Genomic DNA, 16,004 nt, shown 5'->3' with positions numbered 1-16,004 from the left:
ACTTCTGTATAGCTATAAAAATGTCTTGATATTTTGATTGGACTTATGTTAAACTTACAGATTAATTTGGGAATTGAGTCTTAGGATCTGTGAACATGGCATGTGTCTTCATTTGCTTAGATCTTCTTTATCCATTCATCTGTCAGTGGACATTTAGGTTACTTCCATGTCTTGGCTGCTATGAACATTGGAGTGTGTGTATCTTTTTGAATTAGAGTTTTCATCTTTTTTGTATATATGCCCAAGAGTGGGGTTGTTGGATAGTATCATAACTCTTTTGTTTTTTAAGAAATCTCCATACTTTTCTTCATAGTGGCTGCACTAATTTACATTCCCACCAACAGTGAAGGAAGATTTCCTTTTCTCCAAACCTTCTTCAGCATTTATTCTTTGTAGACTTTTTGATGATGGCCATCCTGACCAGTATGAGTTGATCCTTCATTGTAGTTTTGAATTGCATTTCTCTAATAATTAGTGATACTGAGTATCTTTTCGTGTGCCTCTTGACGATCTTGTACATCTTCTTTGGAGAAATGTCTTCCTGCTCAGTTTTTGATTGGGTTTTTTTTGTTGTTGTTTTTTTTTTTTTTAATTGAGCTTTATGAACTGTTTGTTTATTTTGAAAATTAAGCCCTTGTTGGTCACATCATTTGTAAATGTTTTCTCCCGGTCCATAGGTTGTTTTTTTTCATTTTATTTATGGTTTCCTTTCCTGTGCAAAAGCTTGTAAGTTTGATTATGTTCCATTTGTGTATTTTTGCTTTTATTTCTTTCACCTTGAGAGACTGACCTAAGAAAACATTGCTACAATTTTTGTTAGACAGTGTTTTGCTTATATTCTCTTCTAGGAGTTTTATGATGTTATGTTTTATATTTAAGTCTTTAATCTATTTTGAGTTTATTTTTGTGTATGGTGTGAGGGAAAGTTCTAACTGTTTTGATTTACATGCAGTTGTCCAGCTTTCCCAATACTACTTCTCCACTGTATATTTTTACCCCCTTTGTCTAAGATTAACTGACCATAGATGTGTGGGCTTATCTCTGGGCTCTCAGTTTTGTCCCATTGACCCGTACGTGTGTTTTATGCCAGTACCACACTGTTTTGAAGTCTGTAGCTGTGCAGAATTGTCTGAAGTCCAGGAGGGTTATGCCTCCACTTTTGTTCTTTTTCTTCAGGATTGCTTTGGCAATTCTGGGTCTTTTCCTATTCCATATAAATTTTAAGATTATTTGTTCTGGTTCTGTGAAAAATGTCATGAGATAATTTGATAGGGATCACATTAAATTTGTAAATTATTTTGGGTGGTATGGCCATTTTAACAATATTAATTCTTCGAGTCCTAGAGTGTGGGATATCTTTACATTTCTTTGAATCATCTTCAGTTTCCTTTATCAGTGTCTCATACTGCTGCTAAGTCACTTCAGTCGTGTCCGACTCTGTGCAACCCCATAGACGGCAGCCCACCAGGCTCCCCCGTCCCTGAGATTCTCCAGGCAAGAACACTGGAGTGGGTTGCCATTTCCTTCTCCAATGCATGAAATTGAAAAGTGAAAGGGAAGTCGCTCAGTCATGTCCAACGCTTAGCGACCCCGTGGACTGCAGCCTACCAGGCTCCTCCATCCATGGGATTTTCCAGGCAAGAGTACTGGAGTGGGGTGCCATTGCCTTCTCCACAGTGTCTCATAGTTCTCAGCATATATATCTTTTTTCTCCTTGGTCAGGTTTATTCCTAGGTGTTTGTTTTTTTTTTTTTAATACAATTTTAAAGGGATTTTTTTTTTGTCTTTCTGATATTTCATTGTTTGTATAGAGAAATGCAACAGAGTTCTGTATGTTAATCTTGTATCCTGCTACCCTGCTGAATTTGTTTATCAGTTTTAGTAGTTTTTGTGTGGAGTCTTTAGGATTTTCTATCTAGAACATCACATCATCTGCATGTGATGACAGTTTTACCTCTTCCCTTCAATTTTATTTCTTTTTTTTGATCTGGATTGCTGTAGCTAAGACTTCCCAATATAAGGCTGAACATAAGTGGTAAGAGTGGGCATCCTTGTCTTGTTCCAGATTTTAGTGGAAGGTGTTCAGCTATTTGCCGTTTACTGTTATATTGGCTGTTGGTTTGTCATAAATAGCTTTTATTATGTTGAGATATGTTCTGTCTATACCCACTTTGGTAAGAAATTTTTTATAATGAATACATGATGAATTTTTTCAAATGCTTTTTCTGCATCTATTGAATGGTCACATGGTTTTTGTCTTTGATTGTTGTGGTGGTATATATCACATCGATTTGCATCTGTTGAATCATCCTTGTGACCTTGGAATGAGCTAGCTTGATCATGGTGTATAATCCTTTTATGTGTTGTTGTATTTGGCTTGCTAATATTTTGTTGAGGATTTTTGCATCTATATTCATCAAAGATATTGGCATGTAATTTTCTTTTCTGGTAGTGTTGGTTTTGGTATCAGGGTGATTGTGGCTTCATAGAATGACTTTGGGAGTGTTCCCTCCTCGTCAGTATTTTAGAAGAGTTTGAGAAGGATTGGTGTAAGTTATTTATATATTTAGTGGAATTCCCCTGTGAAACCATCCAGTCTTGGACTTTTGTTTGCAGTGAGATTTAAAAAATTTTTATTACAGATTCTATTTCACTAATAGGGTTTGGTCCGTTCAGATGATCGATTTCTTCTTGATTCACTTTTGGTAGGCTGTACGTACATTCCCAGAAACTTGTCCATTCCTTTTAGATTGTCCAAGTTGTTGGTGTGTAATTTTTCATAGTATTCTCTTCTTTTTTTGTATTTCTGAAGTATCTGTTGTTATTTCTCCTCTTTCATTTTTTATTTTGCTTATTGGGTCCTTGCTCTTTTCTTCTTGGTGAGCCTGGCCAGAGGTTTGTCAATTTTGCCTATCCTTTCAAAAAATCAGCTCTTAGTTTTATTGATATTTTAATTGTTATTTTATCTCTTTTACTTCCTTAACGATCTTTATTATTTCTTTCCTTCTGCTGACTTTGTGTTCTGTTTGTTCTTCTTTTTCTATTTCCTTCAGATGGTAGGTTAAGTTGTTTATTTGAGATTTTTCTTGTTTTTTGAGGAAGGCATTTATTGCTATGGACTTCCTTCTTAGAACTGGTTTTGCTGCATCACATAGATTTTGTGTGGTTATGTTTTTATTGTCATTGTCTTGAGGTATTTTTTTTTAATTTCCTCTTTGATTTCATTATTGGCTGATTGGTTTTTTAGTAACATGTTGTTTAGTTTCCATATAATCATTTTTTCTTATTTTTGTCTTTTCTTTCCATGTAGTTTCACGCTGTAGAGGTTGCAAAAGATTGTTGAAATAATTCTATCCTTTTAAATTTGTTGAGGCTTGTTTTGTGTCCCAGTATGTGGTCTACCATAGAAGATGACCCAGGTATGCGTGAAAAGAATGTGTATTCTGAGCTTTTGGATGTAATATCTGAAAATATCAACTAAGTCTAACTGTTCTATTGTGTCATTTAGGATCTCTGTTGCCTTATTGATTTTCTCTCTGGAAGATCTGTCCATTGATATCAGTGAGGTGTTAAAGTCTCCTATTATTATTATATTCCCTTTGGGTCTGTTAGTATTTGTTTTATGCACTTAGGCACTCCTATATTGGGAACATGTATGTTAATGAGTGTAATATTCTCTTCTTGTATTAATCTTTTTACAGAATAGTGTCCTTTGTCTTTCCTTGTAGCCTTTGTGTGACATGAGTACTGGTACATCCACCTTCTTGTCATTTCAGCCCCTCCCCCCCACAACACCTTTTATAAAAATTTCGGCTGCATGGCCTGTTTGTTGTGGCATGTGGACATCTCTTGTTGCAGAGCACAGGCTCTAGAGCACTTGGGCTTCTTTAGTCGCAGCATGTGGGCTCTCTAATTGCAGTATGCAAGCTTAGTTGTCCCATGGCATGTGGGATCTTAGTTCCCTGATGAGGGATCTTACTCACGCCCCCTGCATTGGAAGGTGGGTTCTTAACCACTGGACCACCAGGGAAGTCCCAGTCCTTTCTTTTTTAATATAAGCATTTAGGGCTATAAATGTATCTCTAAGTCTTTATTTATGTCCCACAAATTTTATGTTGTACTTAGAGTTTTGTTCAGCTCAAAATATTTTCCTAATTTCACTTAGGACTTCTTGTATAACAGTTATTTATAAGTGAGTTGTTCAGTTTCCAAAAGTTTGGAGACTTTCCTGCTGTTTTTTTACTTTCAAATCTAAATCCATGGTGGGTGAAGAACTTATTTTTCATGATTTCAATTTTTAAAAAACTATTAAGGTTTGTTTTATGACCAAGGGTACGGTCTGTCTTGGGGAATACTTGCTATGAATTTGACAAGAATATGTATTGAACTTTTGTTGGGTGGAGTTTTCTCTGAATGTCAGTTATATTCAGTTAGTTGATGGTATTGTTAAGTTCTTCTGTATCTTATTGATTTTCTGTGTACCAATTCTGTCAACTACTGAGAAAAGAGCATTGAAGTCTCAATTTATGCACCTCACTTTTCAGTTCTGTCATGTTTTGCATCATATATTTTGAAACTCTGTTGAAAGGTGAAAACACGTTTAGAACCGTTGTGCATTCCTGATGAATTGGCCCCTTTATCATTGTGTAATGTCCCTCTTTATCCCTGGTAATTTTCTTTGCTTTGAAGTCTACTTGTATACAAGTCTACTTGTTAACATAACCAATCAAGCTTTGTTTTGGAATAATATTTGCATGGTCTATCTCTTTGCCTTTTACTTTACTCCTTTTAATATCATTATATTTGAGGAGACTTTTCTTGTAGAAGCATTTAATTAGATTATTTTAAAATTCTATTCTGTCAGCTTCTATATTTAGACCATTTATGTTTAATATAATTATTGATATGTGTGGGTTTATGTATGTCATATCAATATTTGAATATTTGTTTTCTGTTGGTTCTATGTTTTTTATTCCTCTATTTCCCCATTCCTGCCTTATTTTGGAGTTTTGAACTTTTTAAAAATTCATTTTAATTTATCTATGTCTTTGACTATGTCTCTTTTATAACTTTAAAAATAATTGTTCTAGAGATTATAATACATATATACTTTTATAGTTTGCAGTTTACTTGCTGTTGATACTGGATTAATTTGAATGAAATGTAAAAGTCTTATCACCATATGGGAACCTCTGCCACCACACCCCCCAACCCCGTCTTGCATTTGTCTTATATACTACATCTACTTATGTGAAAACTCCAGGAGATGGCATGAGGAGAAGAACAGTCTATTGTATTTACTCAGACATTTGATATTTATTTTACTCTCCCTTCTTTCTTGATGTTCCTAATGCCTTCTTATGTCATTTTTCTTCTTCCATTAGTGATTATTTTAGAGTAGGTCAATTGACAGGATTGTTTGTGGCCTGGAACATGAGAACAGACATGAGAGAAGAAAAATGGGGGATTTTCTCTGGTCTCTCTGAGCTGGAAATAGCTTCTCCTGGAGCTCTCTGTTCATGCTGATGCCTACTTCTGCAGAGAAGGGGGGCTACAGAGAAGGGAGAGCTGCAGAGAGGCCTGTCTGATGGATTCTACAGAGGCAAGAATGTGAAGTTCAGCTGTGATTTGGTGCCATTTTGAATGCTGGTCTTCTTCCCACATTTGCCTGATATTAACTTTTTGTGTTCCTCAGATACCCTATTCCATGCGGTCCAGACAGAATGTGTAGTTGCGTTCATTCAGAAAGATGGAGTGTTACGTGCTTACTCCGTTTTACCTGGAACTGGAACCTGGCATGTCAGGATATTTATAACAAATATTTAATAATATTTATTGGGTAAATAAATGAATGAGCTATCAAACAATTGGTCCCAAGCTCTGTCTTCAGCACCAGACTTGAATTTCTAAGTCTCCAGCCCTTTTGGAATGAAGACCATCTAAATAATAGAGTCAGTATCTGCACACTTGGCATCACCAACACAGAGTCCTGTCTGCATGTTCAGCGTGTCCAAACTCTTCATGTCGTTCCATGAATGACATGTCCAGACTCAACATGTCCATTCCTCTTCCACTGAAGACCAGCTCCTATTTGCAGTTTCTTTATTTGCCACCACTGGCCCATCTGCTATAAATTAACTGCTAGTTGTCTTTTATCCTTTTCCTTCAATGAGTTTCAGGCAAACGAGTTCTCTGTTTGGTAATATTTTCCTGATAGTTCTCACTTTCTTACTCTCTGCCTTACCACCCTAGTTTACATGTCTAGACTCATGAGTTAAGTTGGCCCAACCACAGGACAAGCAGAACCATTGTTGGTGACAGTAGACAGCAAATAATGAGGAGGAACCAGGAACATGGGGTCACAGCCAGGAATGTCCATTTATAGGGAGACGGGATTTGGGGGATGAAGGAGCTGCTACCCAGATCTCCAAGCCTGAGGGCTGTGGAAAGCTTGCCTCACTTGGCGTGTTGAGACCCAGGCACATTGATGTGTTAACACACTAGTGACTCCTGAGAATGGGGCTCCCAGTAGGTGTGAGGGGCTAACAGTCTCCTTCGGGCTTGGCCCTGGGGCCTTCAGGGCTGCTTCTGAGCAGTGCTGCTAAAAGCCACCTGACTTTCTCTCTCCTCCCCATGTAGTCCATGTTCTCCACTCTGGACCAGTTGACTGCCTCTCAGACAACCGCCCTGAGCCCACCAGAAGCCTGGACTGACAGCTCTCCACTGCCTTCCAGGTTCAAGGCCCTCCACCTCTCTCTCCTTCCTCCCTGCCACTCTTACCATCTCCTCCAGCTCATCTGGGCTAGTCCCTAGGCCCCAGAGAGCCCCCGACTCTCGTAACCTCCGTGCCTTCTTATACCATTCCATCCCCTGATTCCCACACACCACCCCAGTCCCTTCCTGTCTAAGCTGTCCTTCCAGTGCCTCTCATATGCTGCTGATTCCAAAGGGCTCTCGCACCCTCCCTTTCTTGACTCCAGGCTGACACCCTCCTGCCTCCTTCTTAACCCACCTTAGCCAGTAGTCACCGGTCGTACTGGATGTATTACACCTTGAAGGCATGTCACTGTCTTCTGTTTGACCTCTGTGGCTCTTTTATGTAGGTCTCGGTTAGTAATCCTTGTTGGATCAAAGTGAATGGAACCAGACCAGCTGCTGTGCCATCTCTAGAAAGTCTCTTAGAGAGATGAGAAGGCTGTGATTGTGATATGACAACCACTGATGGCAAGGCGCTCGGGCTCCCTGCCGTACAGATGAGGCTCGCTTTGTAAATGGGAAATTCCCTTATCTGTGACATCACCTGTTTGTTTTTCCCTTTGGTGTTAATACTCTGAAGGGTCAGGAAATAGGAAACAGCCGCATTAAGCATGAGATTCTGAGGGCTCCGTCCGCAGTTGACAGTGAGAGCAGAGCTGCAAGATAATGGAGGCTGATACCAGTTCAGTCAATTCTTCTCCCCTTTGCAAAGCACCAAATGACAAGCCGATTTCTCAGCTCCGAGCAGGCCGTCATGTTCAGATGATAAATGTGTCCCTGGACAGAAGAGCTTGTTGAGTGATATTTACCAGGGTCTCCATGAAGGGCCCAGAGCTCCCAAGGGAGCATTTTCAGCCTTCAGCTGCTGGCCTGGTCAACTGATACCCATAGGGTGGCAGGAGGAATAAAGCTTCGTTCCCTGCTCTCCAGCAGGGTGGAGGCATGGTGATTTGTTCAGGTGCTCGGAAGTTTCCTGGTTCCTCTTATTTCCTGTCTTCATTCCCTTCCTCCCCTGTCAAACCCCAGCAGAGAGAGATGGACTGTGCGAGAGGCTTGGAACCTCAGAGGGGGAGGGGTGAGAGTCAGGCCTGGCTCCTCTGCTGAGTGCTCCTGGGCTAGCTCCTCAGCTTCTCCAGACCTAGAGAAGATGACGAGAGCTGCCTTACAGGCTTGCTGTACAGATGAAATCACATCTGGCTAGAAATACCCTGCATGTTGTAAGATGCTCCGCAGTGTTGGCATCGATCAACTGTTCTTCCTTGTACACCTGCTGTGTGCCAGGCACTGCTGGGTTTGAAGGGCGGGTTCACTTGTGGGCGCCAGGAAGAAGTTGGGCTAGTAATGCCTTGATCAGCCATTGGTGTGGTTCTGGGACGAAGGAGAGTAGCTGGCTCTGAGATCACACCTCTTTGCCGTCCCTGAAGGCTATCCATCTCCCAGCACTTCTCTGGGGCTCAGCTCCTGGGATCCCCTCCCAGTGGCGGGGCGTTGGTGTGACCTTCTCCAAGGAGCATGGCTGAGTAGGGCTCTGATGCCTCTTGCTGGGCTCTCCAGAGAGACAGGGCCTACAGGGCACGCATGCACACGGGCTTTGTTGTGGGGAATTGGCTCACACGGCTCTGAAGGCTGAGACGTCCCAGGTCTTTTGTTGGCGAGCCAGAGATGGAGAGCCGGTGGTGTAAGTTGTGGGGTGTCCACATCTGAGGTGGGAAGCGCCACACCCCAGCTCCAGGGGAGTGGGCGGGGAGGCCTCTCTCATTCCCTCTTCTCCTCTGGTTCAGGTGCTCAGTAGGTTGGACAGGGCCCACCGACCCGGGGAGGGCAGTTTGCTTTCCTCAGTCTAGATTCTAATGTTAATCTCACCCGGAAACGCCCTCGCAGCCTCGTAACCCAGAGTGACGCTGGGCCAGGCACCCCGGGGCCCGCTCAAGTTGACACATAAAATGGACCCTCTCATCAGGGCTGACGTTCATGTAGAGCCTTCAGGTTTACTAAGTGGCGTCACACGCTGCATCTCGGCCCCAGGACGAACCGGGGGAGGAGTCATCCCCTTCTCTGTGATCCTGACGCCAGGGACTCACTGGCCTGGCTGTTGGAGGCAGGCCATGCTCACCTTCAACCTGAGTCTCGGTGCGCCAAGCCCCTTTTCTCTGGCAGCGGGTCTGTCCCTTCCCAGGTGCCACTTCTCCTGCACCTGAGCGGCTTGCGTGGCTGGTCTGTGTGCCTCCAGTGCTCTCTACCCCTCCACCCGCTCCTTAGGCAGCAGGAGCTTTAAACACAGTTGCCGTGCGGGCTGGGAGTCGCCTGTGAGCCGGACGTCACTCTGCATTTCCAGAGTCTGCAAGCAATGGGCGCTGAAGGAAGGCGGGGCTTCACACATGGAGCGGCCTTTGCTGAGCCCCTGGTGCTGTGGCCAGGGTCACGGTGGGGACCAGGGGCAGCCAGCACTCCCTCTGCTTGTCTGCGGCTGCTCGAGCTGCCTCTGCTTGGCCTCTCACACGTTTAATATGCCCTCTGTTATTTTAATCAGGCTGGTGAATCAAGGCACTCCTGAGTATTTCTGTTTCTTTAAAACCCATTGTGAGATGTTCTTTCACAGTCTGTCATAGGGGAAATACGAATTTAGTAATTCAAAACTTATAACATCTTCATGCTGACCTTGGAATGGGCTTCAATCAGCCACATTTCTCAAGCCTACATTTCAAACAGTCCCCCTCTGCCTGGCCTTGCAGCCACTCTTGGGCATGTCTGTCTCCTCATCTGGAAAAGTGCCTTTAGGGACTGTGCATCCCCTGCCTGGTGTGGTGCCTGGCACAGGCAGGTGCTTAGTTACTGGTTCCGAGCTGGAATGGACCGGAGCTCCTGCCACACTGTGCACTTGCCCAAGCCCTGTGCTGGCAGAGTGCCCGCCAGCCGGCAGGACACAGCAAGTGGTGCCGTTCATTCAGCAAGGGGCCATCCTGCACCCCGTCCATGTGGGGCACAAGCTGGATGCAGGGAGTGCAACCTGGGCACTGGCACAACCTCTTCCTGAAAGGGGTTTGCAGCAGGGGGCAGTGCTGGACATGAGCAGGTGGACCGCAGGGAACAGGAGGGGAACAACTCGGGAGGAGCTGGGCCGTGCTGGAGCCGAGGACGGGGCCTTGGAGCAGGCCTGCAGCACTCGGCACCTTTCTCTGCTGTTTCCCCGCAGGGCCTGTGCCAGCAGTGAGACCGAGAGTGAAGCTGGAGACATCATGGACCAGCAGTTCGAGGAGATGAACAACAGGCTCAACTCGGTCACCGACCCCACTGGCTTTCTTCGGATGGTTCGCCGCAACAACCTCTTTAACAGGTGCGTGTGGCCCTGCCTCCCAGGCGGTGCAACTTCCGTGACCTTCCAGCTGCATGGGCTCTGGTGGGATGGGGGTCTGCAGGGGTGAGCACGGTGCTCTGGCCCTTGGGGTCACAGCAGCCCCTCCAGGTCGGGGGAGGAAGTGCGGCAGGCCTGATATGACCGTACACCGTGGCTGGGTGGGAGGCCCAGGGGACAGTCCGCTGCTCACTCCCGTGGCCTCAGGGCTGATCTCCCAGATGCCAGGAGAGGCCGCACAGGGCCGTGCCACACACTTTTTCTCTGGCCAGCTTTTGCCCTAGCTCACGGCCAGGCCCTTGTGCGGACCTTTCTGGCCTGAGGTTGAGGGAGGCCAGGTGAGCAGATGCCAGCATTGCTGGGGAGGAGCCCGTCCACACCGGGGCCTGTCTCCACTACTTGACCATAGGCCTCAGTGGCGTTGAGATGAGCCAAGGTTGAAATTGCCAGCTGGTGCGCCTCTGCGTCTTTTCACCGGGGGTGCAGGCCGAGCTGTGTCCAGATGAATAGGGGAGGCGGTTTGGGTTAAGGAGCACCTCTCCCGCTGTCGCTGGTTGGCAACACCTGGGAGTCAAGTTTGGAGAGACCTTTCCAGAAAGACACCCTGGACGCTGAGGCCCCTGCCTTTGAAGGGCGGCGGGGGCAGCGGGCACACGGGAGGGAGTGACCGTTGTGCCCCGTGTGCTCCTGCTCCAGGCCCTGGTTTCCTCCCATTATTGTGCTGTCAGGGTGACAAACGTGTGTTTACTTTCCCAGGGGTGAGTCAGATGGGATGGGAGCCAGGAGCCAGGGCTGAAGGGACTGGCATTTGGTTGTCAGGAGGCCAAAACCTCAGGCTGGTTCACTCCCAGTTTCCTCGGCGGCCCTGCCCCCTTCGCAAGTGTCCCTCGTGGCTCTAATTTCTTGGAAGGGACAGGACCAGGCACGAGGAGGCGTGGGGTTGAGGCTGGCTCCATCCTCAGCCTCAGCTCCTCGGGCTCTGGGGCCGGCGATCTCGGCTCTGCCAGTGCTGCGATCTGTGGTTGTAAACTAGGGTGTGAAGACTGCAAGGCTGGGTCTGGCCTTGTTGCGTGTCAGCTGTGGGACCTGCGGCAGGTGACTTCACCACTGTCAGCCTTTTCCTCGTCACTGAAGTGGGAACAAGCTTCCTACTTGGCAGGGTTCCCTTACATGGAATTACAGCAGCTAATGCATGAGCAGCACGTGCCAGGCTCTGGAAGGTGCAGGAAGCTCGTACATGTGCTGACCTTCTGCCGTCTTGAGTGAAGTGGGAAGGACACTGTTAAACTTGGATTCTCCGGATCACGTGGGTGGATAACCTTTGGAAGGGATGAAATGTGCATGTGCCTGTGCAGCAGCTGTTGACCACCCCGGGTTGCGGCCTCACCCGCCCTTTGCTTCCCGTCCTGCCTCGTGTCTTTTGTGTGAGAGACAGTGCACAGGCCAGAGGCCACTGCCAGGCACCTGCGGCCGACCTGATCTCAGGCGCGCCCACGGTCAGGAGCCCCTCCTCCAGGGCCTTGGGCACTAGGCAAGGAAGGGGTCAAACCAGGTGTACCTGGGGTCCTAGCTCATCATCCCTGGACAAGAAGGGGTATGAATTTTGTATCATGGAGTTGCTTGTTTTGAGAAAACACTCGTCACTCCGAGCAGCCCTGAGGTAGGTCCAGTGAGCCCAGGACCACTGGTTAGCTCACTAAGCAATGGTTCTTTAAACAATGTGGTCAGTGCTGGCGGCCAGGCTGAGGACAGGCCAGCCTGAGGCTGGGAGGGGCCGCCAGGCCCGCAGCGTGGGAATCTGGCTTCACTGCCCAGCTGCTCTCTGCCCAGCTCCTTCATCAGGCCTAACCTGCCTGAAGCCTCGAGCCTGCCCTCAGGAGATGCCGGCAATGGAACTCCTGCACCTCTCTGCACGCCTTTCCAGTCTTGACCTCCTAGAGGCTTCTGAGGGCAGGTCGGAGGAGAGGAAACTGTTCTTTCAGCTTTGGGGCCGGGTGCCAAGGCCTCTGCTGTCAACCACAGGCCCAGGAAGGGGGTGCTGGCCTCCGTCCGTCCTAGCGACCCACAGAAGTAGAGGTATCCTGGTTAGGATGGCGCGGGCCCTTGCCACCTTCTAGCCCAGCTGTGGCTCTAGCAGCTGAGGGGCACACAGGCCGGGAGGGTGGAGACCTGCCACCCAGCAGGTGCAGGGCTGTGTCCAGTCCCACCTCCCAGTTGCCCTGACCTTGTGGGGTCCCCGCAGGCATTTCTCTCTGCCCCTTCATGACCAGGAGGTGGGGCTGGTGTGTCACTGGCTGGGACAGCTGAGAGGTGGCTTTTCTGCAGACCCCAGTACTGTGGGGGCTTGCAGAGTGCTGGTCCCCAAGCCCAAGGAGGTGAGGTGGCAGCAGCCGTGTGTGTAGCAGCACCAGGTCCCCGCTGCAGGGCCCTCCAGCTCTGTGATTCACGGGCTGCTGGCCCTGTTGTTCTGGGTGGTTTGCTGGACTGGTTGGGGATGAGGCTGCCACGGCAGATGCCAGTCAGCCGAGACTTGGCCTTAGCATTCTCCCCTCCCCTCCACACGCTGCACAGCTTGGTCTTTGTTCTTGAGGTCACCACAACCACTGTTTTCCTTCTTGCCTCTACACTTTGGCAGGAAACACAGTGGCGTGCTAAGCCCAGAGCAGGCACTGCTAGGGAGGAAAAGCAGGGAGTCTTCTCTCATTTAGTACCTGACCTTGGGGTCCCCCACTGGGCAGGGGGGCTGCCCCTCGTCTTGCAGAATGCTTGAGAAGTTATGCTGAAGGCTGGAACGCCAGTGCACATGTATGAGTGTGTGTGTGTGTGTGTGTGTGTGTGTGTGTGTGTGTGTGTGTCTGAACCTAGGGGCAGTCAGCAGATCACTTTTACTGCGGAGAAGAGGAAGAGGAACAGGACATGCTGCCAGCTGCTCCGGGGTTCTGGGTCCCAGGCTGTGCCCTGGCCTTGCAGGGGCACCCAGCCAGGACCCATTAGGACCAGTATCCCAGAAGGGTTCTGACTGCTGTTGCCACTGTCTGTGCTCCTTCCCCTTCTGGCAGTGTGTGTGATGGGAGGTAGGAAGGAACTTTGTAATTGCCCAGATGTCAGTGGTTGGAGCCCAAGCAGAGAGCAACAATGTCGAGGTTCTCCCTTCTAGAGAGGGGCCACGATGGGGCCAGAGCCCTCCCTCAGCTCTGCAACCTCCAACTAATACCCCAACCACCCCCACAAAAGGGTGAATTGGCAAACAAGACTCCTCGACCTGGTTGGATTCCCCCAAGAGGGTCAGTGACAAAGACTGAGGGTCCTGCAGGAAGAGAGGGTGGCACCACCATTCTGGGGGACCAGCCTCCCATGGCCAGAAGGGAAAGAAGAGATTAAAAAGAGGCCCCCGTGCGTGGTCCACGCGCCCATGTCATGTGGCTCCAGCATGGACCTTCCCGATGGGCGGGTCACATGGGCCCAGTGACAAGGCCAGTGTTAGGATCCATGTCTGGCCAGCTCCAAAGACGGAGCTCTGGCTCCCGGATCCCACCCAGCTAAGGCTCCCTCCAAGTGGTCACAGCCTTTGCCTGAACTCCTCCAGTGAGCGAGAGCTCACCACTTCTGAGGCGGCACCTTCTGTCCTTGTACAACACTAATTTGGCTCTGGGGGTTTTTTGTAGATGAATGAGACTTCATTAGATTCCACAAGTTTGTGGGGGGACAGGTCCTGTGTGGGACAGGACCCACAGATCACCCATGGGTACAAGGCCCTTTGGAAAGGGTGTTTCTGTGTTAGCATTAGCTGGGCAGGCCACTCACACAGTGACCTCTTCTCTCCGTCCCTGAGTGCATGGTAAGCGCGTCCCCCCAACGCCCAGCTTGGGCCCCTAATGGGGTCAGCAGGCAAAGCCTGTGTGAGGCTGGCCTGGGCATCGGGTTTTCCTAGGTGACCCCCCCCCCCGCCCCCAACTGGGCTATGGAGCAAAGAGCAGAGTGGGCCGTGCCGTGGTCCCCGCAGGAGGGCCGTCCCCAGCTCCCTGGTGGTGCGTGTTTCTCCCTTGACCAGCTTTCCTGGGAGAGCCCATGAGCAGGAGAAGAGGAGCCCTGCGTGGCCCAGGTTTGTCCCTGGGCTTGAGAGGGGTCGTGTCCCTGAAAGGGCAGGGGTCTCGGCCTAAGCCCACCCCCTGAGGAGGGAGCAGCCAGGGAGCCGGGCGCTGGGTGACTGGGGAGGTGAGCAGGCAGACAGTGCCGACAGCTTATTGAATAAGTGCTTAAAATGCAGCCTTTGACAGCCTTCACCCCCCTGAGGAGACAGCCTTCTTGTGAGGATGTTCTTGGTGGAGAGTCACTGGCTGCTTGAATATAGTGGGTTCATCAATTAATCTTTCTGCTGGTACCTTAAAATCCAGGCACTTGTTCAGATCTCAGGCCGGCCAGCTCCCGTTCCCTCAGCGGATGCAGTTCAGAGCCCGGAGGGGAGTTTGGAGCCTCGGGCAGGGCCGAGGGTGGGGAGGAGGAGCCCAGTGGGTCACAGCAGCAGATGCCGGTGGAGCAGGCACTCGGCCCCGTCTGCCAGGGCCGCTCCCAGCTCCTCAAATGTGGGGCAGGAGGCCCCCTGAGGAAGGCTGGGGCCTCTTGGGACTCAGGAGGAGCAGAAGCAGGACCCCCGATCCCAAAGCTTGGGACCCTGCTGCTGTGAGCGCAGACAGGAAGCCTCCTGAACTGGCCACTGGAAAGTGTGATACAGACCTCAGGGCCAGAGAGGAGCTGCCTGAGCAAAGGTGGGCGGCACCTGGAAGGAGCTCAGCACTGTGGGGACCTCCGCCTCCCCCCTCCGCTGTCTCCCCCTCCCCCCAACCCTCCTCCCCCTGGCCTGCACACCAGGACCCGGGCACGTCCTGTGAGCAGACTGCACGGGATGCCCAGTGCAGCATCTCTCTGTCGAGCATTCCAGACAGGGTGCAAGGCCTGAGACTGTGGCAGTGCTGGTCCCTGGGCTCCCAGCTTCCTGATGCCTGACTGTTGAGAGCTGGTGGGGCCCTGCCCCTGCCCTGGGCCTCAGGGCCTCAGGCCTAGAGTCTCCGTTTACTCACCTGTGGCAGGGCAGGCTGGGGTCTGAGGCGAGACTTGGCTATGAGAGGCTTCCAGGGACGGGCGTGTGTCCACCCGGCCAGGCCCACCCCAGCTGAGGCCCCTCCCTCCTGTGGCCCAAAAGAAAGCAGGGCCCCCAGGGAGTGTTCTTGGCTCAGCTCCTGTCTTGGCCCTGCGTGCAGGGGGTCAGGTGGGAAGGACCTGAGTGCTGGCAGGGAATTGAGAGCAACGCGGAGGACCTCCGGGTACAAGGGGCACCTGTGGGGCACCCGCCCTGCGCCTCCTCAGTCAGCCCGCCCCTCCGTGCTCTCATGAATCGCCCCTTTGCCCCCTGTGCTCGCTGCTCCCCTGTGTTCTGCCGGGTCCCTGTCCCTCCTCAGAGGTGGGCGGCCTGTTCTCGTGGTGTAGAGACCCCCGGGTGGCAGTGGGGCCCTGGTCCTTGCCAGTCTCTGGGATGCGCCAAGCTTAGGTTTGGGTTCTTCCCTCTGAGCAAAGAGACCAGCGGGACGGACGGGACCTCAGGGCCAGGCTGGCCACCTCCGTCCCCGGGGTCTTCGGGCCTGGCGGGGGCCCTTGGCTTAGTCTCACTGTGGAGGGCTGAGCCCTGCTCCTCCATTTTTGCTGCTCACCTAGCTCCCCGTCTTGACTGAAAGCCTGAGAAATGTGTATGTGTGTGTGTGGGAGTGGGGAGCCCACCCTGCGGGCTCTGCATGTGCCCTCAACTCCCCTCCTTCACGGGGCCCTGACTGGAAGCCAGGGCAGCTGGCCTGGTGCTGAGAGTGGCGCTTGGGGCCGAGACTTCCAAGTGCGCATCCTGCAG

The 16,004-nt window shown here is 50.1% G+C and overlaps 1 protein-coding gene across 4 annotated transcripts in view; it reads left to right on the top strand.

Annotated features, from left to right (window-relative positions):
* TTC28 (tetratricopeptide repeat domain 28) overlaps positions 1 to 16,004 on the top strand; it is a 588,991-nt gene that overhangs the window by 544,784 nt on the left and 28,203 nt on the right. For all 4 annotated transcript variants that reach the window (XM_070770178.1, XM_070770177.1, XM_070770180.1 and 1 more), the window contains one exon: positions 9,950 to 10,090. In XM_070770178.1, coding sequence (XP_070626279.1) covers positions 9,950 to 10,090 — 141 coding nt within the window. The remainder of the gene's footprint in view (positions 1 to 9,949; positions 10,091 to 16,004) is intronic.

This window comes from Bos indicus, chromosome 17 (assembly GCF_029378745.1).
Source record: "Bos indicus isolate NIAB-ARS_2022 breed Sahiwal x Tharparkar chromosome 17, NIAB-ARS_B.indTharparkar_mat_pri_1.0, whole genome shotgun sequence".
NCBI lineage: Eukaryota > Metazoa > Chordata > Mammalia > Artiodactyla > Bovidae > Bos > Bos indicus.
Note: the sequence above shows the minus strand (reverse complement) of the source record. Positions and strands in the feature narration are given on the sequence as shown.